The sequence below is a fragment of the Mesoplodon mirus genome (genome assembly GCF_964341445.2).
Source record: "Mesoplodon mirus genome assembly, chromosome: 8".
Lineage (NCBI taxonomy): Eukaryota > Metazoa > Chordata > Mammalia > Artiodactyla > Ziphiidae > Mesoplodon > Mesoplodon mirus.
This window is the reverse complement of record NC_138984.1, coordinates 19,185,630-19,211,823: the sequence shown is the minus strand read 5'-3', so window position 1 is coordinate 19,211,823 and position 26,194 is coordinate 19,185,630. Positions and strand designations below refer to the sequence as shown.

The 26,194-nt window shown below is 54.9% G+C and overlaps 1 protein-coding gene across 1 annotated transcript in view; it reads right to left on the bottom strand.

Moving 5' to 3' along the window:
- Window positions 1-764: 764 nt before the first annotated feature.
- The window catches only part of CFAP65 (cilia and flagella associated protein 65), a 38,656-nt gene continuing 13,226 nt past the window's right edge, over window positions 765-26,194 (bottom strand). The window contains exons 6-31 of the mRNA XM_082631264.1: window positions 25,845-26,067; window positions 25,227-25,492; window positions 24,574-24,774; window positions 23,985-24,344; window positions 21,643-21,780; window positions 19,965-20,210; window positions 19,170-19,394; window positions 18,114-18,272; window positions 17,736-17,886; window positions 17,147-17,275; window positions 15,850-16,063; window positions 15,411-15,539; window positions 11,301-11,477; window positions 10,944-11,010; window positions 10,686-10,796; window positions 8,132-8,323; window positions 7,866-8,024; window positions 6,557-6,700; window positions 6,282-6,395; window positions 5,982-6,089; window positions 3,865-3,909; window positions 3,425-3,627; window positions 2,842-2,970; window positions 1,890-2,303; window positions 1,058-1,195; window positions 765-943 (exon numbers count right to left, since the gene is read on the bottom strand). Coding sequence (XP_082487390.1) covers window positions 811-943; window positions 1,058-1,195; window positions 1,890-2,303; window positions 2,842-2,970; window positions 3,425-3,627; window positions 3,865-3,909; window positions 5,982-6,089; window positions 6,282-6,395; window positions 6,557-6,700; window positions 7,866-8,024; window positions 8,132-8,323; window positions 10,686-10,796; window positions 10,944-11,010; window positions 11,301-11,477; window positions 15,411-15,539; window positions 15,850-16,063; window positions 17,147-17,275; window positions 17,736-17,886; window positions 18,114-18,272; window positions 19,170-19,394; window positions 19,965-20,210; window positions 21,643-21,780; window positions 23,985-24,344; window positions 24,574-24,774; window positions 25,227-25,492; window positions 25,845-26,067 — 4,575 coding nt within the window. The 3' untranslated portion in view covers window positions 765-810. The remainder of the gene's footprint in view (window positions 944-1,057; window positions 1,196-1,889; window positions 2,304-2,841; window positions 2,971-3,424; window positions 3,628-3,864; window positions 3,910-5,981; window positions 6,090-6,281; window positions 6,396-6,556; window positions 6,701-7,865; window positions 8,025-8,131; window positions 8,324-10,685; window positions 10,797-10,943; window positions 11,011-11,300; window positions 11,478-15,410; window positions 15,540-15,849; window positions 16,064-17,146; window positions 17,276-17,735; window positions 17,887-18,113; window positions 18,273-19,169; window positions 19,395-19,964; window positions 20,211-21,642; window positions 21,781-23,984; window positions 24,345-24,573; window positions 24,775-25,226; window positions 25,493-25,844; window positions 26,068-26,194) is intronic.

Here is a 26,194-nt window from a genome sequence, read left to right as displayed (position 1 = left end):
CGCCTAGGCTTTGGGGCCGGAGCTCCTCCGAGGCCTTGGCGGTGGCGGTGGAGGGGGGGTGTCGGGGACCTGGGCGCCTCTGGAACAACACCAGATGTCACTTTTCCACCCACCTGCCTCGGGGAGAGGGGGGGAGGAGCCGAGGACAGCGGCTGCCAGGCGGAGGTTAGGGGGAACCGGAGGTGGGTATCCTAGGGAAAGTGGGACATCCCCTGGTCTGGGGATTCAGATTCACGATGGGAGTCGTTTAGTAGGGTCTGTGGCCCGCTGTCTAGCGATGATCTCCACCCGCACCGCAGCATCTAGTTCTTGGCCCTCCGCGAAGTGCCTCGATTTCCCAACCTCAGCAGAGTCCCGGGAGCCCGGCAGATGCTGAGAAAAAGCTAGAGGTGGAAGGGCCGAGCCTTAGAGCAAGCGCGGAGGAGAAAGGGTAGGGGTGGCGATCTTGCTCCGCGGCCACCTGCTGCGCAGACCGGGCCTGGCGCTCGGCTCCTGTCCACCCGGCTCTGCTGGGTCAAAGGCCAGCCAGGCCCCGCCCGAAGCGCCCTCCACTGGCCAGACCAGGTCCAGCTCCTGGCAGCGAGCAGCGAGAACTCTTGCCCAGCTGCCGAGTGGAGTGGAGAGGCGCAACCTCCCAGCCCCTAAGTCTCCAATGAGTCGAGGCGGTCCACCTTGGCCGCTTCCACCATCTGTCCCTCTCAGACCGCGCGCGCGAGTTCTTGTCGCGTCGGGGAAATAAAGTCAAGGCAGATATAGGGGGGAAAAGCTAGATGCTTTACTGAGGGGTGATGGAGGGGGGGCGGGAGGAACCTAGAGCTGCAGGTCGGAGCGGGTGGGCGCTGGCGTCTGCAAACAGTTGGTGGGGGGCGGCTTAGTCGAGCCCGGCATCTCCGCTTGCTGCGGCCCCGGGGACGCCGCCGGCAGCGAGTCGGGAGTCAGAATCCTGGATGACAGAAAGCCCCAGGTAGGGGGGGTCGGGGAGAGGCTTCCCGCCGAGGCTGCCCGCCCCTGCAGCCCCTCGCGCCCCTCCAGCGGCCGCTGGCCCGGGCCCCCCCACCTGGGAACGCTGAGCGGCGGCAGGGCGATGACGCGTGGCCGCGAAGTGAGCACCACCTCCCCGCGGCTCGCCTCCACCAGGACGTTCTGGATCATGTTCTCCAGCAGCGCCTCCTGCAGGCTAACGAAAGCCGGGAGCCTACGGGGCGGGAGGCGGGGGCGCCGGGGTCAGCGCCGCCACCGACCGCGCTCTCGTTCTCCGCTGGCCTCCTCTGTGCTGTATCGTTTGCCGCGTGCTCTACGTGGATTCTCATTTTAACTCCCCGCCCTCCCAACACTATGAAGCATCCTTGTTCCAGTTTTACAGACGTTCAAACTACGGCTTAAACAGACCAAGTTGCCAAACGTCACGCTGCTGGTAAACGTGGTGGGATTCGAACCCAGGGAATCGGAGTCCCCATCCCAGGGCCAGGGCTGGGGAAAGGCATCGAGCGATGAGACGGTGCAGAAGGGACTCCTGGGGAATCTCACCACGGACAGAAAGCGCCAGAGCAGCCCCAGGGAAAGGTGGTGCAAGAAGAGGTGGTACTTTTCTCCTGGCTCTAAAAACTCATTTAAGAGACTCTGACGGCTATAATCACCCTCCTGGAAGTGGTGTGATGGTAAACGTTAATAGTCTGCTCTTGGAGAAGAAAATTAAAGCTTGGATCGCCATTTCGTAAATACTCCCAGTGAGGCCTTAAGCGTCCAACAGTGACGTCAATGAACACTGAGTTGGAAAGAGAAGCTCACACAGGTAGAGCCCCAGCACACCGTTGCCTCCTAGGATCCTTCTGCACCTGACCCCCCCCCCCCCCGCCCCACCAAACCCTCAACTTGGTCTGGCTGCTTACCGGCTGATGGCCTCCTTCTCATCCTGCTCTTGCTTCTCCTTCAGTAAGACCTTCAGCTGTTGCTGCCACTGCCATTTCGGGGACTCCTGGGACGTGGGCTGTGGCGTGGGCTTCATCTCCGTCCAGGGCAACTTCTCTTCCTCCTCCTCCAGCTCCTCCTCTTCCTCTTCATCCTCCTTCTCCTCTTCCCCCTCTTCCTTCTTCCTCAGCCTCCGCTTGTCTTCCTCCTCCTCTTTGTCTTTGCTGACCTCAGAGCTGTTGGAGGACTGAGCCATGGCTGGCACTAAGTGCAGGCTGCTGTTCTGGGCCATGAACCTTGCCGACTGCTCATTCCAGAACTGGCGGAAGTAAGGCATTTGCTCCACCAGGTTTCGGTCCACAGCCTCATGGAAGATCTTGTCCTCCAGCAGACCCCTGGGTGGCAGGGAGGAGGAGGAGGTCCTCACTGAGAGGCCTTGCAGCCCCCTGTGGGGGGCTCTGGCTTCAGGGTTCCCCAAGGGGTGGTTCTTGACTACTGTGTCCACAAACGGGTGCTAGGTGCGGGGAGGGGAGCCCCTGATCAGTTGCTTCCTCCCATTCCTTCTTTAGAAAAAGGCATCTCTGGGCCCCGTGGATTCTTAAAGGTGAACATTATATGGTAGAGGAAGAGCCAGGATGTCAGAGTTACACAGATGAGGGCCGGAGCCCTGGAGAGACAGTGAACTGGCTCCAGACCACATCTACCAGCCATGACAAGGCAGAACTCGGGACCCAGCCCTGAGGATCCCTCCAGCCAGCTCCATTAGAGCTGTACCATCCTGGAGGGCCTGGGACCACCAGTGGAAGGATCTTGTGAGGAAGTTCTACCTTTCAGGAAAGGAAGGGCTGGGATTTCAGGGGCTCTGGGTGGACCCAGAATTGACGAATGAACTAGGGAGATGGAGGGGTGAGAGTTTAGGGGGTGGGTGGTCACCTGATTATGGTGGTGAGACAGTCAGTCAGGAGCTGCTTCTCCTGCTTGGAGACAGGGGCCCACTTGTCCGGGGATTCTTCCTCACCAGCCTCCGACTCCTCCCTGGGGTACTTCCTCTTTGGCAGCTCCCTGGGGAAGGCCGTAGCATTCTGAGTGGCCTGGGCAAGCCACCATGCTGGGGTTGGGGGTATGAGCAGTGGTGGTGGCTGCCCAGTCATGAGGACATAGGTGAGTCTGGGGCAGCCCCCAGCCTTAACCCAACATAGTGCTGCTGCATTTGGGGAACCAAGCCCAACTCTCAGAGTTGGCACAGGAACTGGAGAGGCTCCAAGTTGGAAAGGGAAGGAAGGAGGGGAGGCAGGGAGGCCTAAGTGGGTTCCCCAGGGGCTCTGGCTCTTTGCCCCCTCCTCATAAGGGCCTAACAGTAATGGGGGCATTCTGGGCCCAGCAGTGCCCCAGAAGTCCCAGTGATGCTACACGTGCTCCAAGCCCTCAGCAAGGGTTAGGTCTGGGCAGTCCTGTTCTAGAGCGGGAGGGTGGCAGAGAGCAGAGAAAGCAGACCCCTCCCTCCCTGAGAGTTCACCGGTGCAAGAAGTGGCGGGGAAAGTCAGAGAAGAAGTTGGCCAGGAAGTAGTCGGTGGCATGGGCGCGGGCAGTGAGGCTTAAGCTGAGCATCCTTGGCGAGGGCGGCTGGGGGCATGGCCAGCGTGTCTCCTCCTTTGCGATCTTAAGGTTCCAGCTGGTTGGCCGCTTGAGACACCACTGGTTCTTGATGGGGGGCAGCGTCTTTGGGAAAGGGGAGGCATGGATGACAGGGGCTTAGGGACTGCACTCCCATCACTGATGTGTCCCTAGCCCCCCAACCAGGTCTTTTGTGACACCCTTGGCATTTCATCCCCACCCATTGGCACTTTCATCCCTCCCTTCCAGGAGACTAGACCAGAGGTTGGACGTATCTCTGGAGAGGAAGCAAGGATCCTCTCAAGTTCTCCCAAGGAGATAGGCCTGGGCTCACGTCCTCACCCTGTACTTCCTCACGGGTTCACAAGCTGTACAATACGCCCTTCTCTGTGGAAGCAAAGAGACCCCTGCTTAGGATGCAAGAGGCCTAGAGGGACTCCCCTCTTCCTCCCCTTCCTGCTGACCCACGGAGGGCCTGAAGTCAATGTCAGCACCTGCTGCCTTCTTGGTTCTGCCCAACTCTCAGCCACACCCTCCTCCAGAACCTTCCCTAGGGAAGTGCTGCCTGCAGACTTAGAAAATCTGGTTACCTAACTAAAGGAAAGAAATGGAGATGCCACCAAACAATGCAGGCTGCCCCAAGGGTACTTGTCTGGTGCCCTGGAGCTTTGTGGTTTGGTTTGATAAGGAAACAGCCTCCCTTATTAAGCCTTAATTCAGAAATCCCTTCTCCCATAGCCTTCAAGACATGATTTGCCTTCACAGTTGGGCCAGAGGTTCAGAGGGGAGTAGTGTCTCCCTGGGGGTTCAGTGTGGAGTACACAGGGGTGATCGAGGTGCAAGAATGCAACCGTGGGGACTTCCCTGGTGGCGCAGTGGTTAAGAATACGCCTGCCAATGCAGGGGTCACGGGTTTGAGCTCTGGTCAGGGAAGATGCCACGTGCTGGAGAGCAACTAAGCCTGTGCGCCACAACTACTGAGCCTGTGCGCCACAGCTACTGAGGCCAGCGTGCCTAGAGCCCATGCTCCGCAACAAGAAAAGCCACTGCAGTAAGAAGCAACACAACGCAGAGTAGCCCCTGCTCACTGAAACTAGAGAAAGCCCGCGTGTAGCAATGAAGACCCAACACAGACCAAAAAAAAAAAAAAAAAAAAAAAGAATGCAACCGTGGGGAGGAGGATCCAAGGTGGATATTTTGTATCATTTATTATCAGTCTCCCCTGCACAAATAGTAATAGCTCATGTTTAGTGAGTGCTTACTGGGTGCCAGGCACTGTTGTAGGCACTTCACATGCATTAACTCATTTAATCCTCACAGCAGTGCCACAAAGCAGATAATAATTTATTCACATTTTAAAATATTTTGGGGCTTCCCTGGTGGTGCAGTGGTTAAGAATCCACCTGCCAATGAAGGGGACATGGGTTTGAGCCCTGGTCTGGGAAGATCCCACATGCCACGTAGCAACTAAGCCCGTACGCCACAGCTACTGAACCTGCGCTCTAGAACCTGTGAACCACAACTACTGAAGCCCTCTCGCCTACAGCCCATGCTCCGCAACAAGAGAAGCCACCATAATGAGAAGCCCACGTACCGCAATGAAGAGTAGCCCCCACTCGCCTCAACTAGAGAAAGCCCGCACGCAGCAATGAAAACCCAATGCAGCCAAAAATAAATAAATAAAATAAATTTTAAAAAGAATAAAATAAAATATTTTAACAATTTTTCTTTTTAACCTTTTTATTTTTTGGCCATGCTGCACAGCTTGTGGGATCTCAGTTCCCTGACCAGGGACTGAATCCGGGCCATGGCAGTGGAAGCCCAGAATCCTAACCACTAGGCCACCAGGGAACTCCCTTTTTAACCTTCTTAATATGGAAAATTTCAAAAGTATACAAAAGTGGAGAGAGTGCTACAAAGAATCTTCCATTACCCCCCACCCAGCTTCAACAATTAGCAGTTCATGGCCAATTTTGTCTCATCTATACCCCATCTCTGGATTATCTTGAAGCCAGTCTCAGATGTCATATTACCCCCCATAATACAGTTGAGGGAACTAAGAGGTTAAATAACTTGACTAAGATCACAGAGCTAGAAATCATCAAAGTCAGGAAACAAACCCAGGCAATTTGTTTCCAGAGCCTGTACCTGAAACCACTACGCCACACTCTCTTCCATCAGAAGGTGAGCTCTGCCTGGTTTCCCCTGGGTCCCCAGTGCCCAGCACTGGGTGGGTATTCATTAAATACAGGCTACATGAAGCAGGGAATGGTCAGCCAGCTTTCAGTATCCAGAGAGTCTCTTGGGGATGTGCTATGCTTAGCCTAATGAAAGAAATCTAATCTCTTAAGTCAGGCTGACCAGTTTTTTAGGACCACCTCTGATCACCACCTCTGTCCCCTCTGGCAAGGCCAATCAGAAAGCTCTGTGGTGTTCAAAGCCCACCCTGCCCTCCTCACCTTTGCTTTCCTATCTGTGATGGTGAACTCCACTTCCTGCCGCAGCTTCTCGTCCTCCCACTCCTGCAGTTCCTTACGGTACTGCATCAGGAGTTTCTGCCGGTACACCTGCAGCTCAGGACAAGGAGAGAAAAGACCAAGGTCTGGAGGGCCTTGGCCTGGGCCTGTGCTGTGGGCCCCCCACTCTTCCAGAGGTTGGCCTTTGCCTCTCTCTGGGGGTCTGGGGATCTCACAGACCACCCCACACCTCAAGACTGGGAGCTGTTCACCATCCCAGCTTCTCGCTAAGGCTGATCCTACCTTGCATACCAGGTCCATGCTATAGAAGCTGGCATGCACTGAGGCCTTCAGGGTCACCACAAATGGGATCGTCTCTTCGGGAGCCACCTTTCCTCTCATAGGACTCACAGACACCTATTTATTTTGGGAAGGAGTCTCTGGAGCTTCACAGGGATTGGATGGGACAAGATGGGATAGGGGATGGGATGGGATAGAGTGGAATGGGGTGGGATGGGATGGGGTGAGTCTAGAGCCCCTCTGGAGGTTCTGATTCTGCAAACACAGGGAACTCTCACCTCTCCAAAGTCTAGAGCCTTCCACTGCCAGACAAAGACAATTGTCTCATTCTTGGAGATGTTGTTGAGGAACAGCAGGCGGCTGCACTTGCTCTGCACAGGAATGTTTCCCAGGGAGATATGAGATTGGGACAGGAAGACGTTCTGTTGGTGGAGACAACACAACAGCAACTTTGGGAGGTGAAGACATACTAAGCATAGCAACCACTACCAGTCACTGAGTGCTTTCAACAGGCCAGGTACCACTGTAGGCAACTGACATGCATTTGATCCTCACAGTGGCCCACTATATAGGCCACTACTATATATAGGTACTACTAATCATCTTCACTCTATAGATGTACTGCTAAGGTTCAGAGAGCATAGATAATTTTCCAAAGGTCTCTCACAGGCACAGCTGGGATAAACCCTGACAGTCTCACTCTAAAGCCTATGATTTTGACCATTAAAATAGGCTTGGAAGGGCTGAGAAATTAGAATTCGCTTAGAGAAGGCAGAAGTAAAGCCAACAAAATTTGAGTCTCTGAAGGATGGTTGTAAATTAGTAGGTGATCAGCTGTTGGCATCTTCACTGGGCACACAGCAGGAGCTGTGTTGTAGGGGTATCTGGAAAGATTGAGGCCATGGAAGGGGCACTTTCTCTCTGTGTAGACCCTGAGTGCCTCCAGAGCTGAGACTTTGTCTGGCTCTTCTCTGTGACCCCACAGTACTCATCCTTCAGTAAGAGTCCAAAGAGGGTAGGAGTGGAAGAGTGGACAGGCAGATGTATTGGCGGATAGTAACTGGAAGAGTGCATGGATGGATGGATGGAGAGATACATGGATGAATCAACAGGCATGTGGATCAGTGGGGAAATGGATGGATGTGTCAGACCTCCCAACAGTGAGGACTGTGTGAACTAAAGGTAATGTTACTGACCCTAGATATTTCAGCAAAATCCATCTAGGTCCAGGGGAGAGACTGTTCTATATGAAGATAATATCTCAGAGCCCTAGAATGGCAGAGCTTCTTTCTACTCCTTTCAATACCTCCATCCCAATGCCCAGAGGCAAGGGCGGGTGGAGGGCCCTGCAGCAGGTGGAGTGGCTGGAGCAGGAACACCTGTGGGCACTAGGTGGCAGGGTAAGCCTCTCATGGAGCTGGTGATGCCTCCTAAATCTGGAGGAGGGCTGGTTCCAGGTTCACCTCTGCATCCCTCCCTTCTCAACTCCGTCTCTTCTTTCTCAGCCTCCCCATCCCTCCGCAGTGGACACCCTGGACCCTCAGTCTCCTCCTAGGCCTCAGGCCTTCCCAGCTCCCGTCCCCCTACCTGTCCAGGAACCATCAGCCTCGAGTGGATGGAGCTATTGTCCCATGAGGAGATGTTGTGGAATGGGGCTGTGTCGCCCATGCTGTGAGGGTCATAGCCCACTCCCTGGAAGCGGATGATGGCTGAGTTCCATCCCAGGATGTGTATGGGCACATCCACCTGGGAAGTTAGGAAGGTGGGGGAAGGCACTGGTCAGAGCAAGGCCTGCTGGGGAGGCCACCTCTAACCCCTGCCCCAAGCCCGTGTTAGCCCAGGCTGCTGCTCACCGTGTAGGTCTTGGCCTCAATAGGTGAGAAGATCCAGAAGACAAGAGCAGTTGTACCTGGTGGGATCTCCCCTTTGGGGTTGAGGCAGCAGAAGGTGGGGTGATCAAAATTGTTTTCCTGAACCTGCGACAGGACGCTGGTCTGGATCTCATATGTCACGGGCACCGAGCCACCGTTATACAGCTCGTAAATCTGCAGGGGGAAGGAACAGGGAAATCTCCACACCAGCTCGGGGCTGCAATGCAGAGAGCCTGGGAGTCTGTGTCCACTGTGGGAGGGCAGGTTGATCCCCGTGATGTCACACTGACAGTCCCAGAGCTCCCTTAAATACCTCTGATTTCCCGTATGGCTTGATCGCCCAAGACGTATATAACTATATTTTCAACCTGTGACATTTTAGTATAATCTGTAATTCTTATTTTATTTGCTCTCAACTTACCTTAGTCAAGGTATAAGGGGACACTAATGCTTGTGTCCCTAGTGTTGGAATTTAGGGAAATGTCCATGCATGCACCATCCAGACCCTTCATCGTTTTCTAAGCTCTCATTCTAATTACCTGTGAGGCTGCCACTTTCCACGTCTGCCGTTAGAGGTAGTTGTGCTTACAGGCAGGTAAGGGAGCAGAAGGTAGATATGAGGTCCCCCAAGACTAACTCCAAAGTTGGGGAATCAAAGAACGGCCTGCCTGAAACCAGAGATCTTCTGGTCCAAGCCTCCATGTTAGAGATGAGAAAACGGAAGACAGTGAGAATCAAGAGTTTGTCTGGATTTAGGTCCAGCCCCTCAACTTTCTCAGTACCCACCCCTGAATGTGCTGATGTTCCTTCTCCAGTTTGGACCACCCTCTGAGCTTCAGACCTGGTGTCCAACTACTACTAAGCAACTCCTCCTGGTTGTCTCATAGGCCTCTTAAATTCAGCCCGAACCAAACTCTTCACTCTAAAACCTATTCCTCCCCCTAGTGTAACTTGTTTCAGCAAATGGCACTACATATTTCCAGTGGCTCAAACTAGGAATCCGATACATTTTTCATCCATCCCTTTCTCTTACTTCCCAGATCCAATCCCCAGCAAGTCCCAGTGATTCTGTCTTCAAAATGTAAATTAAATCTGTTCACTTCTCTCTGTTTCCTCTGCCCTCTTGCAGGTCCAGGCCACCATCTGTCATCATCTTATGAACGAAAAAGGAAGCTTGGCTGCAGTTGTGGAGTTTGGCTGGAGGTACAACTGGGTCTTCTCCAGATCTGGGGGCCTTTTCCATTGTCTATGTTCAGGGCCATGGGGGAGTGGTCTGATCTCTCTGGAAAGCTTTCCAGGAGGCATGTGAGTCTTTGCCTTCTCTTTTGAGGGTCTGGGCTTCTGGGTGGGGCTTCTGGGAAGCCAGTGGTGTAAAGGGTGATGTAAGGCAGTGAGCAGAGCTCAGGACTATGAGACCCCCTCTCAGGTCTAGGAAGCCCATTCCTCTGCCTCTAGTCTGAGTGGCTAGAGGCCCCTGCCCAGAAACACAAGGGCTTCTCAATTGTTAGAAATTTCAGAGTGGTGAAATGTTTGTGAAAATACTACATCCTCTCTTGGAGATTTCCAATGTACATTTTCAGAACAAAGGAACCTGATTCCCTCCAATTAATAAAGAAAATTCTATAGCTTTGAGGATTTACATTCTAGCTTTTCACGCTCCAGCCAGAAAGATGCCCTTTTTGGGGCAGTGATTTTCAAACTGTGACTGAGACCCATTAGTAAGCAGGACATGAAACCAATTTATCAGGTTATGTCCAGCATTTAAAAAATGGAACAGGGCTTCCCTGGTGGTGCAGTAGTTAAGAACACGCCTGCCAATGCAGGGGACATGGGTTCAAGCCCTGGTCCGGGAAGATCCCACATGCCACGGAGCAACTAAGCTCGTGCGCCACAACTACTGAGCCTGCGCTCTAGAGCCCGTGAGCCACAACTAACGAGCCCACGCGCCACAACTACTGAAACCCCTGCGCCTAGAGCCTGTGCCCCGCAACAAGAGAAGCCACCGCAATGAGAAGCCCGCGCACCGCAACGAAGAGCAGCCTCCGCTCGCCACAACTAGAAGAAAGCCCGCGCACAGCAACGAAGACCCAACACAGGCAAAAATAAAAATAAGTCAAATAAAATAAATAAAACATTTAAAAAAATGGAACAGAATAAAATAAAAAAGAAAACATCAGAGTACTTAGCATGTAGTGGTGCACGTATTGATTTGTTTTGTTTCAGTTGTATGTGTATGTATTGGGTTTTCCAAAATAGTGTGGCTCATGGTCAAAGAAGTTTGAAGAACCCTGTGTTAGAGGAAGGAACTCCCTGCTTTTGCATGGGAATGAGGGCTGGCAAAAGGTTTAGCACCAGTGCCAAGAAGCTGAAGCCTCTTGCCTTGGGTCTCTCCCAGTTGCCCAGTCTTGGGGTTCAACCTGCCACCCCACCTCTTAGAGTGAGGGCAGAGTCCTTGTCATCCTGTCAAGGGCTGATACAGATACACAGAGATCAATACTTAAGCCTCCTGGTGACCAGGACAATGTAGACCACTGACCTGCCTCGGGGGCAGTGTGTCGCCGATGGGGACAGGGATGAACTGATGGCTGGTGGAGGTGAAGTGCACGTACTTCTGCTCCAGCTTCACTGTCACACCTATGAAATTTAGCTGGAAATAGAAAGCCTGTGAGTAGCATCCTTCCCTGGGAGGAACTGAAGTACCCAGCAGAGAGATCTGGACCCCATCTCTCTGGGGAGCACGGCTCCCTGTGCCTCTCTCTTGGTTTTCCAGGACAGGACCAGGGCTGGGCCTCACCAGGATCTCCCGGCCATGGGACACCTTGAAGAGCACCGGGAGGCGATCAGTGCCAATGAACAGGTGGCTGGAAGGGAGGAGAGAGTCTGGGATGAGTTACTGAACCCTGGTACAAGTGGAAGAACAAGATGTCATGGCACACTTATGGCTTTGGGGCAGCTACGTGGAAACCCCTGAGCTGGGATGGGGCAAGAGGAAAATTAAACTTCCCCTGCAGGTGGGAAGGCAGGGCCTTCTCAGGGTGGTGGCCACTCAGGGTACCCTGGAGTCACACAGTGCAAGGCCAGCGACCTCCAGGAGTCGGGGGGAAGGGGGTCTCCAGGACTGGAAGTGCAGGGCGGGCGGTGGGGGCAGCACCTGTATTTGAACTCCACCGTCTGCTCTTGCCCAGGACCCAGGCTCCCAGCCTTGGGGCTGATGGAGAATATGCAATTGTCCTGCACGCGCATTTGGTGCAGCTCGGTGCAGTCAAACTCCACCTGCTCTGCCCACGGCTCCAAGTCGATCTGCTGGTCACTTGGGAAGAGGAAGGCCCTGGGAAAGGGGTGCAAAGCAGAGGGGGTGGAGCCTCTCAGTCAGAACAGAGGCAGGAGCTCTGAGCCCCAGGCAGGATGGATGGAGGCCTTTTCTTTATCCCCCAGTAGGCAAGCTGTCCCATGCATGGCTGGGCAAATGCGGCAGTTGTGGATCCTCATTTCATAATGGCCCCCAAACCCAGGAACAGCAGGGCCCTGGTGACTAAATGGAAAGCGGAGATTGGGGCTCCCATTGTGGGTGCCAGGGGTCAGGGTGCTGCTTGTATATGTGGGCCACTTTCAGCTGGGCACCGACCCTGGAGGGGTTTGTGTGACAAGCTGTTAGGAAGGGCCATTTGAGCCACCTAGGAATGCCAGCAGCACCAACCAAGGGTCCTCAAGAGGGCTGGTAGTCTTGAATCCAAAGCAAGGCTGGGCATAGAATTAGTACCCCTGTAATGCCTGGCGCTGTACTAAAGCAGATACTGCACTCTAAATGGTGACCAAATAAGTGACAAAGGGGTCCCAAGGTCACAATCTGAAAAGAAGGATCCCTGCGCTCTCAGAGGGATGGCACAGAACTGTCCTCAAAACGGGCAGAGGTTATGAAGAGAGAACAGCCAGAAGGGGAAAAGAAAACAGCCAACACATCGGAAAAGGCTCAAGGGGAGTTGGGAAATGCAAATCAAAACTCCCTTGAATCAATCTTAAATATTTTCACATCTGAATCGTGACAAATAGATACATCCAATGCTGGTAAGTTGAGAAAGAACGACATCTTCGAACACAGGTAGGGAGAGAAGAAATTGCTACCACCTTTTGTTGTAGGAATTATGACAACATCTTTTAGAATAAAAAGTGCATAGAATAAAAAATGCCCTTTGACTCAGAAATTCTATTTGAGGGAACTAAGCTGCAGGAATAAACATAAGTGTGCATGCAGGCAGGCAGGCACGCATGCGCACACACACAGAGACACACATACTCACACAAGGATGTTTATTACAGCTTTGTTAGTGATGGCAAAAAATATTAAAAAGCACTGGGGAAAAAAGAAGCACTGGGAACAACTAATGTCATCTAATAAAGGAGTGGTTTTAAAACGTAAGGGCCATTCATTTTACGGAATACTATGCAACTATTAAAAAGAATGGGATCTACATGTCTTGATCTTTATTGATCTATAGGGAATGTTATTGACATAATGCTGAGTGAAAAGGTTATTGCTATAATGCTGAGCAGAGAGTAATATGTAGAACATCATGCCATTATGGTAAAAGAAATGAAAGAGTAGCTGTGTCCCTGTGTCTGTGCCTTGTACCAGTGCTGAGAGTAGAAGCACATGCCAAACCCTCCAGGGCTGACTAGAGAGGGAGCTGGGGTGTTTCTTACTTTTCTTCCATCACCCTTGTATTGTTTGACTTGCTACAGGGGAATAAACTGTCTTGTCATTTTATTTGCAGGATATTGATCAGCAGCAAAACTGGTGATCTTGATACTTCGGGGTTGTCTGGATAGTTTCCCTCTTGGCCCTCACCCAGCCTCCCTCCAAATAATTGCAGCCCCCTTTTCCCTGCCAGTCCTCTGGTGTGGGCCCCCATCTTGGGACTGTGGAAGCCTGCCAACCTGTCCCCCTGCCTCAAGCCACGAATCCTTCTCAGAAGGAGAAGGAGTCCAAGGCCCTGCCCGCCCCCCCATCAACGTTGCAGCCACGCTGTGCCCTCTTCTCTTACCCATGTCCGCGCTACACCCTCCGTCTGGGAGGCTCTTCGCAGACTCTCTGCCTCTGCTCCCTGGGTTGCAAGTCTAGCTTGGCTGTAGCTTTCTCCAGGAAGCCTTTCTCATGTGCCCACCCCCACCTACCACTTGCAAAACAGAGGCAAGTGGCTGTACAAGCCTCTTTCACAGCACCTGTCACCCTGCACCAAAGGGCTGGTCCGCCCCACCTGGAGGGCAGGGCCTGGGCTCATCTTTATTGCTATTCTGAGCTCTGGGCCTGGAGCCTACACCTAGGAAGCCCCAGTCAACATTTAGCCAATGACTTAATGAATGAATGAGGGAACTGATGATGCTAACCCATATATCTGATGACTGTGAGGGATCACCCCTTAAATGCACGGCAGGCTTTCTGTCCTGCCTGCTGCTGCCTGCAGGCCAAGTCCACACTCCCCATTTCTTACTGGTCTTGGCAGGAATAAAACCTTCAGTCTGTTCCTTATGAGTTTAGCAGAGACCCGGCTAGAATTTTCAAAAATAGCCTTCTAAGAAATTGAAAGGAAACACAACAACACAGAAACCCTAGGAGAGTCAAGCCTTCCAAGGAAGGTTCCCTGCATTTGGAATCCGGGAACAAGCACGGACTGCCTTCCTGAACCTCCAGTGATCTCCCAATGGACGGCCCAGCTCGGTGGGCACTCTGCCCGGCTTTCCTCCCACCCCAGTCTCCAGCAACCTGGACCCTCTCCATAGAGAGTGTGAGCTGGCTTGCTCCTACACAAATACACACGCATGCACAATCCACCAAAGTACCCTGCTCCACACCAGGACACGGGCCAGCGCTGCTTTTCCTGCCCCCACCCCTGAGCCCTGCAGGGCCTGGCTCCCAGCCACTCAAACAACCCAGGGAATGGCAGATCCAGAGCTCCAGGCGGGCCCTGGGCCTTCCCCACCAGCCTGCCAAGCTTCCCAGTCACTCAGGGCCAGGAGCCCTGAGTTACTCACAGTCCCGGCCCTTCTCAGACAGGAGCCGCCTAATAAATCAGCTCCCCCGGCATCCTCCAGTACAGGGAGGGGCAGGACAACCCGGAGAGTACAGGGTGGCCACTGCACCCTGGATGATGCAGCCCCCCACCAGCCTCACCCACACTCACCCCATGGCTCGGCTCAGGCAGGAAGGTTCCTGAGATCACAGATGCCCACCCCCTGCATATGTTCACCCTTATCCACTCACTGCCATGCCCAGGCTGGGCCCCTGGCTCTCTCCCCCAAGCCTGACCCAGATGGGGACACTTCTTTCTCACCTCCATCTAGCCAAGCAAATTTGGAAGTCATCAAAAGGAAGTTTACTAGGAAATCAAGACGCGTGGCAGAGGAAGGGAGGGAAAACAAGAAATGGCGCTGGCATGGAAACAGGATGCTTACTGGGCACCAGTTTGGGGCCGTAGTGGGAGGAAAGCCAAGCACAGGAAGAGCCCAGCTTGGCGGGCTCAGGTCTCCAGGCCTGGGCCCCCTGTGACTGGGGATGTGCAGCCTGCCCCGTGGCCAGCCTCGACCCTTCCTGCAGCTCACCTGGCTTTGCTCAGCCCTGTCATCTCCCTGACGACGGCGCTGTAGCAGCAGCGCGCTGTCCTTCCCTGCCCGAGACCCTCAACTCCCCCCCCACCGTGCAGGCCCGGCCCCCATTGGCCTGGGGCTCTGTCGGGGCTGCCCCAGCGCCTAGCACAATGCCTGGGACGCAGGAGCACCTCGCAGCTTCTTGCTGACTAAGCAGTGTAGGCGGGGATTCTGGAGTTGGACGAATCTGGGCTTGAACTTGGCTCTGCCTCTAATGGCTGAATGCGCTTGGTTGAGTCCTTAGCCTCCCATCTGTGAAAGCGTCAGCAGAGGGGGATTTTTTTCACAGGGTTGGTGCGAGGCTCGGAGGAGAAGAGGCTCATAAAGCCCAGCGGCTAGCATGCAGCGGACGCGTGACGGTTACTTCTCATTCCTTAAGCTCTGAAGATGACCCTGCCAGTCTGCATAGGGTGATTCTACCATGTCTGAGCCTGTGGACCCGACTCAGCCAGTGACAGGTCTGGTGTCCTGCTGGGCGGCCCTAGTCCCACCCTGGCCTCTACATCCTTCAGTGGGGGCGGGGGGCACACTTCACAGACACCAGGCAGCCAGGGCTACCACCAGCAAGAGAAGGCCTCCAAGCCCCTGTCCCCCGGGCCCCCGGGCCCCCCCTCTGTACCAGTCCAGGGGCACCACTCCACTGTTCTTCAGGGCCAGGAGCACCACAGAGGGTGGGGCGTCTCTTGGTGCTGCCCCAAAATTGAAGTTGAGCTTCAGAGGGGTGAAGACAGAGGGAATCTGGCTGGTGCTGTGTGGAGCAGAGAAATGGTCTCAGAAACAGGGCTGGGGACAGGATGGGGCCCTTCCAGGGGTGGCTGGCTTGGCCCCCATCTCCCCACAGGTGGGAATTGGAGAATCTGGGACTCAGGGGCAGGGGTGGGTCAGCACTTTAGACCTCAAGCCCATCCCTGCCTTCTCCATGCTCCTCCGGGGATGGGTAGGAATTGGGGAGGAGATAGGGAGCCCCTTCTTGGACAGGGCCTGGGGCTGAGGGCATGGATGGAAAGCTCCAAGAACATCCCCAAACAGGCCCCGCCTCCCCGCCAGGCCCACCTCACCTGTGCCGGGTGGGCACTTTGTAGGTGAGTTCCCAGGGGGTGGGGTCGCGCTCCAAGTAACTGTTGAGCAGGTCTAGGGAGAAGAGGCGCCACAGGTGCTTGCGGGTGATGCCCTCGGCGCTGCCCATGGAGCAGATATCCAGGATGGAGAGTAGGGGGTACACGGCCATCAGGGACACGCGACACAGCTCCTGCTTCTCCCCAGCCTTGTTATCTGGGGGAAAGCGGGGCAGGGGAGAGGGGTGGGCTCACCTCCCAGCTCCCCTGGGGTGGGGCGTACAGGCTGAGGATGCAGGGGTCCCGGGAAACCTGTCCCAGGACCCTTGTCAGGAGCAGACTCTGGGATGCTTCCAACAACAGCCAAACTTTATCTGATACTTTCTATGGACCAGGCACTGTCCTAAGAGCTTTGCAAACACCACTGTGCACTGTTTTCAAACGATTGATAATACTTACTAATGGCTTTATTGAGATATAATCTATATGCCATAAAATTAACCCTTTTAACACATACAGTTCAGTGGTGTTTTTTGTATATTCAGAGTTGTGCAACCATCACCACAAATTTTAGAACATTTTCAGGCTTTCCCAAAGAAACCCAGTACCAAGTAGCTGTCACTCTCCGTTCACCCCTGGCAACCACTAATCTACTTTCTGTCTCTGTAGATTTGCCTATTCTGGGTGTTTCACATAAATGGAATCATACAATGTGTAGCTTTTTGTGACTGGCTCCTTTCACTTGGCATAATGTTTTCAAGGTTTGCCCGTGTGGTAACACATACTTTATTTTTTTGCCTGTGCACCATTATTATCCCCATTTTACAGATGTGGAAACTGAGGCATAGGGAGGTTAAACAAGTTGCTAAGATTACATGGCTAATAAGTGCTGAGGCCAGGATCCAATTCCAGGGAGTCCACACTCTTAGCCCTCTCCTATGCTGGACTCCTATCAGGCAGCCCCGGGGCAGGATGGTAACAACCTCATTTTATGAAGGAGGAAACTGAGGCCCAGGGCAGCTGAGGATTTGCTTAAGATCCCACAGTAAATCAGCACAGCGCCCAGCTCTTCACGTTGAGTCCTCCACAGCTCAGGCACACACAAACGGACACCCACACATACAGATGTGGTTGGTATGAGGCATATACACCAGACACCCAAAGGCACACCCTGGCACACTCACACCCACTCTGCCAGCTCTGTCTGAACCCTCGGTATCCTCCCACCCCAAGTCCTGCTCACACAGTCCTCCCCCTTTCCTCCCTGGTCCTGACTCGCCGTGCCAGATGGCCCAGGTACCTCTGTGGGAGAGGAGAGAGTAGCTGATGGTCCAGGAGTACTGGGAGCGGTGTTTGGGACAGGCGGTCAGGCAGATGGTGTCCTGGGACCGGGGCGGCATGCTCCCCTCTGTGCGGTCCATCTGCAGAGCTGCTCAGGAATGACCGGGTGGGGTCAAGGGCAGAGGAGGCCCTCCGTGCAGCCCAGGGAGGTCCAGCCTTTCCTCTTGCTCCGCCCCAGATACTCTCCCCTGGACCAACTTTGCTCTGGTGAGAGAACAGCCCCTGAGCCAGGAAATGGGGAGCAGAGTGCTTCCTCCAGATCAAGACAGTGTGAGGACGTGTCTTGGTGTCACTGGTGTCTGCTAAGCACTTTGCACCACCTAGCTGCCCGGTGAGGCAGGCTCCACCAGGAGCCCCATTTTACAGATGAGGAAGCTGAGACTCAGAGAAGACAATCACCTGGCTACGCCACAACGCCACTAGGAAGTGGAAGCACCAAGTTTTAAGCCCTGCTCTGCCTGCCCCCGGGGCCATGGTCTGGTTACCCAGTCTTAACCAGCACCTCTCACTGCCTGCCTCCCAGCCCAGTCCTGCCCAGGTCTGAGTACCGAGGGGGCCATTGCCGACAGCCTCAGGGCTGCACTGCTCCAGGAACAGGCGGTAATAGAGGGTGCAGTTGCCATCATTCAGGAGCACCAGCATCCTGGTCTGCTTGCTGTCCACCAGCACGTTCCCAAAGTCCAGCTCCTTTTCCTTTGCCTGGGGGCCAGAGTCAGCCAGGCCGGGGTGGGGGGCTCCCCCAGGTCCACGGCCCCGTCTTTCCCAACCCTGGCCTCAGAGAATCCCCAAGGAGGGGCAGGTCCGGGGTGAGAGCCGGGGGGCCAGAAGACTCTCAGCCCCTGCGTTCAGGCACCCTGGGGCCTTCCCTCCCGCATATGCCCTCGTCCCCTGCCCCCTCCCCACCCCGCTGGGGTCCTCCCACTCACGGAGAGGCTGCTGGAGATGCCCATGCCCACCAGCCGGAGCATGTAGTGGGTGGTGGCGGAGGGCTTGGTGTTTGGGGGCAGGCCAGCTTCCCAGACCCACATCCCCACTCGGAACAGGTACTTGGTCTCCTCCAGAGGGCTGAAGGTCCACGTCAGCGTCTGGGGTCACAGAGATTAGCCCTGCCTGGGGGTCTCTGGGAACCCCTGCCCAGGCTCTTGGACGTCTAAGGTCCCGCTGCAGGATATCAGGCTATGGTAACCCATTCTGAGTGTCTCCCTGTGCCAGGCACTTACACACATCATGTGCTCTGTTATTTCCCTTAGCCCCTCGATCCCTTTGCCCCACGAGGTAAGTGGTATTATTTTAGTGCCTCATTGTCTGATGAGAAACTGGAGACTCAGAGAAGTGCGGTAACTTGCCCAAGGTCACATAGCTGACGAGGGCACTTGGTAGGAGCTGGGGTGTGAACTCTTGAGGTTGCCTCCAAAGTCTGTGTGGTCTCTCGCCTTGCAGGTAACTACCCCCGGCTTCTAACAGACACCGTGTGTTGGTGGTTCTTGGCTTAAGTTTGGCCTCCCCGACTAGGAAGCCCTAGACCAGGAATGGGAGTCTGCTAGTTTGGGTCCCACCCGTGCCCCCCCACCACCAGGGACCTGCCACTTTGACATCCACGAGCCCTCTTCCTCACTCCTTAATGATAGCCACCCATTTGACTGCACACCTTCACCCAGTGATCTCTCCACTGTGGGGACCAGGGATGGAGAGTGGACTCGTTTCTGGGCACTGACATCAGAAACCCTCCTTCAAGTCCCAGCTTTGCACCTCCTAATTCACAGTCTCAGTAAGTGGCTATTTTTTCCCTCTCAGTCTCAATTCTTTTTTGTAAAATGGGGGTGTGGTAACCATCATACCGACCCATAAGGCTGGAAGAAATGACTGTGGATTGAATGGGAGGGTAAGCCTGCCTCCTGATAGGCATGAGTAAGAGACGATGGTGAAGGTGAGGATGACGGGCCCCTTCCCTCTGGCCCTCGGCAGTGTGGCAGGGCACTCACAAGGCGCTCACTGGGCTGGATAATCCCCCTGGTGGGCTGCACGGCCAGCATCTTCCGGTGCTGCTGGGACACCCTCCACTCAAACTCCAGAGGTAGACGCGAGGGGTTTTGGAAGGTGAAGAGGCTGGTGGAGGAGCAACCGACCCAGGTGGGCTTGAAGAAGACGCTTTTACAGGCGTTCAGCTTCAGCTGCAGCGGCTCCTCCCGGCTCTGCATGCTTACCTCCTGGGGCCAGTGAAGGGAGGACAGTGCCCTGACATCACCCTGCAGCCCTGGCTCCCCCAAAAGTCACGGGCGGGCAGCATTTCCCCCTCGGAGAGGGCAGCAAAAGGCCCTCCACCAGCCTGTGCAAGGGCAGCTTCTGTCAAAGGCAGAGTATGTAGTGGCTGACCCAGGAGATAAGGAAAAGAACTCAGGGACTGAAAGAGGATGTACAGACCATTTCATGGGCCAGACATGGGTCCAACACCCTGGGCCCTTTCCCTGCCCTGGCTCCAAACACCCTTCTACCACCTGCAGATATGAGTCTTGGGTTGCCCCCAGTCCTTCCTTGGGGACCTCTGCACCCCTTTTCTTGTCCCAACCCCATAAGGTGGACAGGCAGGGTCCTGAGGATAGCTGTTCCCAGATGTGGCCGAGGGGTCCTCTCCCTGCCGTGCCACTTCCTGGAGGAGGAATAGCCCCTGAACTGCTTTAGGGGAGCTTTAGAGGCCAGTCTCAGAATGTGGCTTTGAAAAGGGAAGCCCCAGACTATGACCCCCTCCCGAGGACCCAGTCCTTACCCCTGCCTCCTACCTTGAGATACTGGGGGCAGAAATTGAACTGCAAGTAGAAAACATGCTGCTTCCAGGAGGTGCCCTTGGGGTAGGTAGAGATCAGGAAGATCTGGTGGGCCCCAGGGGGCACGAGGCCCGAGCTGGGCCGTAGGGAGACGTCCGAGCTGCTTCTGGGGGCCAGGTTGAAGGCCAGCAGCATGGAGCCTTTGTTGGTCAGGAGCAGGCTGCGGTAGGAGGGTTCACTGGGGGACACTGCAGGAAATAGCTGGGGCGCGAGAGAAGAGGGACCGATGCTCAGACCTACACGCCCTGCCCATCCCCACCTCACACACACACTCAGGGAAGTCTGTGTGGGCTTGGGTGGAGCCATCTCTCAGGAGATCCAAGATGCCTCTACACAACCCAGTCAGTGCCCTGGGGGCGGGGAATGGAGGGACACAGCTTGGCACCAAAAAATGCTTTTGTCCTCCAGAGGCCTCCAGGCAGAGAGATGGGGTGGCCACAGGAACAGGCTCCAGGAAATTCAGGCCCCTGAGACCCCCCCACCCCAAGTTTCTTCCACCTTAGGGTGCCCTCAAATCATCTTTTGGAGAACCCAGTTTCCAAGATCTTGGTCCAGAAGCTCTGTGGGTAAGCAGCCCCTTCTAGATGATTCTCATGCTGGTAGCTGAGGGGAACCCCACTCTGGGAAAGGGAAAGTCCCAGCAATCCCAGCTTCCAAACATTCCTTAAGCATTTAGGGTGTGGCCAGCACCAGGCAAAGAGCTGGGCCGGGTACCAAACACAAGGCTGAAATCGCTGCCCTGGGTGCCCCATCCAGCTGGGGCAATGAGCACCGTGCGTGAGGCAGTGAAGCTGCAGGGGGCAACATGGGCCCAGAATCTGCTGGGTTTTAGTAAAGGCCACAAACTGCTGCGAGGAACTGGCCGAGGGAAAGGGGTGGGGGTCGGGGTCAGTGAGGGGGCCCCTGTGCAGTCAGAAGGGCTTTGGGAAGGGGTGCCCTTGAGCAGAAGTATAACTAGTGGGGGGGGCAAGATCACCCCAAGCACATTGTCCCAAAGTGGCACCTTTCTAGCAACATGAGGCGTGGAGGAAGTGCAGATGGATGAAAAGACTGAGGATGGAAATGGAAGCTGGGAAGAGGCATCGAAGGAGAAACCAGGATTAGAACTTGGCCACCTGGCTCTAGAATCTATGTTTCTCAGCCTTGTGGCATCCTGGGGCTCAGGTCAGACAGGGCCTCCAAGGGCCCTTCTGAGAGACCTGGGAATGATGACTCCCTGAGGATGGGGTTAAACCAAGGGGCGGACTCTGTGACCCCTCCAGAGCTGGATGATCCCCACGGGCAGGGGCTCATGACGTGGGTGGTCATATCCCTAGCAGGCACTCAGTAAACATAGCGAACGGGAGCTGGAGACTTTTAAACCTGAGCGAGGGGACCGGGGGAGTATTTCAGATGGGGCAGGCCGGAGCCATAGGTCTAAGCCCCAGCCTCTTCCCGGTCCCAGTGCTGTGGTCCAGGAGAGAGTCCTTGATGGGCGCAGAGCCCCAGGGGCTAGCAGTGGGGAGGTTGGGACGACCAGGGAGGGTGCTCGACATGCTTCTGAGTCCATCAGAGACAGGAGAGGGATCTGCAGACCACGGCAGAAGCCAGGCTCCCCTGTTGCACCTCCCGCCACTGCTGGGGCCATGCTCACCTTGGGGGCATCCAGCGTATACTGAGGGATGTGGTGCTCCAAGCCAGCACAATAGCTGTGGCCTCGTGCCCGGAGCCTCAGGCACCAGGACGGGCACACAGTGCAGTCCTCTTCGATATTGTTGTAGCTCCGCAGGACCTGCAGGAGGGCCGGACCCATGGATAGGCTGAGTCCTGTGTCTGACCCTGTGGGGCACCCCAGCTTGCCTGCCCTGTACTGCAGGATCCCTACATGGGGCCCGGAGGGAGGGGCCCTCTGGGAAGACAGCGTGGAGAACAGCAGTCATAGCAGCCCCTCCCACTGTGCACCAGGCCCTGCCCGGAGCACTCAGCACTCAGCACTCAGCACTCAGCAAATGTGCTCTTTGATCCTCCCAGCCAGACGAGGGTGGGGCTGGGATGTGAAAGCAGCATTCATCCTGCAGGAATGTGCCCAGAGAGCACTGGCCAACAGAAATATAATGCACGCCACAAGTGTGAGCCACAAACGTCATTTTAAATGTTCTAGTCCCAGCAATCCCACTACTGGGCATATACCCTGAGAAAACCAGAATTCAAAAAGAGTCATGTACCACAAGGTTCATCGCAGCTCTATTCACAATAGCCAGGACGTGGAAGCAACCTAACTGTCCATCGACAGTTGAATGGGTAAAGAAGATGTGGCACATATATACAATGGAATATTACTCAGCCATAAAAAGAAACGAAATTGAGTTATTTGCAGTGAGGTGGATGGACCTAGAGTCTGTCATACAGAGTGAAGTAAGTCAGAAAGAGAAAAACAAATACCGTATGTTAACACATATATATGGAATCCAAAAAAAAAATGGTTCTGAAGAACCTAGGGGCAGGACAGGAATAAAGACGCAGATGTAGAGAATGGACTTGAGGACACGGGGAGGGGGAAGGGTAAGCTGGGACGAAGTGAGAGAGTGTCATGGACATATATACACTCCCAAATGTAAAATAGATAGCTAGTGGGAAGCAGCCGCATGGCACAGGGAGATCAGCTCAGTGCTTTGTGACCACGTAGAGGGGTGGGATAGGGAGGGTGGGAGGGAGACGCAAGAGGGTGGAGATATGGGGATATATGTATACGTATAGCTGATTCACTTTGTTATACAGCAGAAACACACCATTGTAAAGCAATTATACTCCAATAAAGATGTTAAAAGATAAATAAATAAAAAGTAAATGTTCTAGTAGCCATATCAACAAGGTGAAACGCATAAAATTTATTTCAACATTACATTTTATTTAACCCAGTTGATCCAAAATCTTTTCATTTCAACATATAATCGATATATAAGTGATGCAGGAGGCATTTTGCATTCTTCTGTGCTAAGTCTTAGAAATCAGTGCGTCTCCTCCCCTTACAGCATATCTCTTCGGACTAGACACAGTACAAGTACTCAGCAGCCCCATGTGGCTGGTGATTGGCATATCGGACAGCTCAGGGTTATAGCCTGTAGCCTAAAAGTCTGACAGGCTCAGCAAAGCCAGGTGTCCACAGCCTTATTCCTACAAACTTGCGAGTCCAGCCACTGCCAAGATACTAGAACAGAGGCAACTAAAGACTCAGCTTTGGAGAAACTTCTCAAAAGTTTGGATATGCTCCCAAGTTTATAGATGAAAAGACCGGGGCTCAGAGACATTAAGGGACGTGCCCAAGGTCACAGAGCTGGTAAGGGATGCTGACCTTGACTGCACAGCTCTCCTCTTCCCTGGGCCCCAGCACCCAGCCACTGGAAGAGAACAGCAGTGTGGGTAGAGCAGAGAAAGGAGGGAAAGGGCAGGATGGACTGCAGATGAGGAGGAAGCGACACATCCGGGGCTAAGAGACGTGGCTGGGACAGCCTAGTCAAGGGAAGTTGGACTAGAAGCCCCTCCCTACACGCACCTAATCACCGGGTGCCCTGACTCCACCCCCCAGGCCCTAGTTCCTGCCCACAGCTCTTTCAGAGGGACCACTTCCTACTTTAAGGACTAGAGGGAGGCCAGGAGCCACCCCGCCACACCAGCCAGGAGCCCCAGGAAACTATGTGCACCAAAATTTTCCAAAGGGCTTGAGCCCCACTGAGTTCTCCCTCTGGAGGGGGTGGGAGGCACATGTGAGTGAGACATAATCAGCTGGGCCAAGAAGCCCCTCGGCCAAGGCAGGCCATGAGCCTAGGAAAAGACAGACCACTAAGGCTGCAGTCCAGCCAAGGAGACAAGAAGGAACAGAGCCTGGCACGGAGAGGATGGATCCTACATCACCCCGTCACCCCCTCCGACCCCACACTCTGCTGTGCAGGCTCCAGGGCAGAGAACCCACCTTCCCCCTCTCATCTGCCCACACACCTTATAGACAGCAAAGGCTTCAAGCTCCATGGCGTACAGGCAGTTGGGGTGAGGCGGCTGGAAGTGCAAGCGCATGGCCGTGGACTTGAGAGGGGGCACATCACAGGGGTTTGGAGTTACCCAGAACGGGCAATCAGCCCTGCGTGTCCAGGCCACAGTGATCTTGCCTTTGGTGTGGTTCATCAGGCACAGAGGGACAGGGTTGGGGTCCTTGGATCTGGGGCAGGCACCAAAATCCACCTCGACTGGCTCAATGCTGACGGGCGGGGGAAAGATGGCCGTGTCGTTGGTGCCGTCGAAGAAGTATTCGGTCATGGGGGGGATGAGGGGATACTGCGGGGCTGGTATGTCCTCCAGGTCCTGTGTGGGGAGAGCCAGTTGGTGGGGGCCCAGCTGCCATTCCTCCTGCCGCTGCCCCTCATCTGCATGCTCCTTTCTGGAAAAGGCTACAAGAGCTCCACACACGTCACCCCCGACTACTAAGGGTACCCACAGGGCTATGGAGCCCAGGACTGCCCAAGAATTGAGAAGGGGGCATAAACCTGGGGAGGGTAGATGGCCCCCGGGGCCCCAGAGGGGTCCATCGAACCTCAGTGGGAATCATCAGGGCACCGTTCTTATCCTGCTCCAGCTTCTTCTCCCTCAGCATGATGCCCAGGATGTCAGGCGGGTAGAGTGTCAGGCCCCGCACCAGGTGTGTGCGGTACCAAGCGAGGTGCTGAGGCCTGAGGATGGCTGGCTTGGTGCTGTCCGAGTGGCATGTCCCAATCAGGTCGAGGAACAGTGGGTCCTGCGACATTTGTCTGTGTGAGGCTAGATTTGAGCCTCCACTCGCCACCTTGGCCAGAGACCAGGTGGTCAGGGCACAATTTGTACCACCTTGTCCAGGGACCTGGGTTGGGGTCGTCAAGGCTCTCTGCTCTGCACATGCTGCATGGGGCGAGATCCAGTCCCCCCTACACCAGCGCATTAGCAGCATCAGCAGCAAAGTCCTTGGCCTGGCAACAGTCACAGAAAGACTGGCCTACCCACCCGGCTCGGAGCGAGCATTCACATGCCCTTGGCCAAACTCTGGCTCCAAAAGCCAGGCTGGGGCTCTGGAGGTGATGATCCAGGCAGACAGCCCTGGAAGTTCCAGAATACAGGGGACTGAGTACCAATCACTGTCTTCATTACTAGGACTCGGATTGGCCCCTCCAGCTGCCCGGGGAGCCCCTCCTCACCCCCTCCCCCATAGCTCACCTGGTGGTGGATGAAACAGGCCACCCTCCGAAAGTAGATGATGGGGTGAGTGGGCTGGAAGGCACAGTGCAGGGTCACGCGGGCCTTGCCCACCAGGGTCCCAAAGGCAGGTCTGATGCTGAAGACGCTCTCCTGACAGTCGATGTCAAACTGGAAGTGGGCCGTGCAGTCCGACTTGTTCTCAATCCACAGGGACTGCTCCGAGCGCTTCCCGAGGTTGACCCAGCTGAAGTCGACACAGTGGTACTGCAGGGACACATCAGGACCTGGGCAGAAGAGATGGGGGCTCTGTGAGTGGGCCCTGCCACCTGAGTGGGGCTGGGGTATCAGCCTCCCTGAGGATATGTCAAAGGGTACCACTGATGAGAGGTGGTGCTGCCTGGAGACAGAAGGTTGGGTTGGAAAGGCCTGAGCGGACCACCAGGTCACCAGGGGTGAGCATGGGAACAATATCTCCAGGTGTCTTCAACTGGTTCCTCACTGAGTCCACCAGGGGGCAGCAGACACCCAGGCTGAGGGCAAGGAGGCCCTGGGCGACTAGGAGCAGGCACTTGCCAATCGTAAGCATGGGTTGCTCCTGTCTCCAGAGGGAGTGCAGTGACTTGGGACTGCCAGTACCTCTACAGAAACCAACGACTTTGAGCAGGGTTTGGGAGGCACAGCCAGAGGGCATGACGGACAAGTAGTCCATAGTCCTGACGTCCAAGGTCTTGGGGTGGAAGAACACTGACACGCATTTCTTCTCTCCCGGGGGCACGATGCCATGGGCCATGGGGCACGAGAAGGCCTCGTCTTTGGCCAGCATGTCTGGGGCCACTTCGATCCTGAAGGGGGCGCTCACCTACGGGGCCAGGTGGGGACAGGAGGTGGTCAGGTCACAGGGTGGTTCGTCTGTTATTACCAAGGTGCCCAGCCAAGAGGGTGAGGGCAGCTGAAGCCCCACCTGTGCCTCAATCATCAGCTTTGAT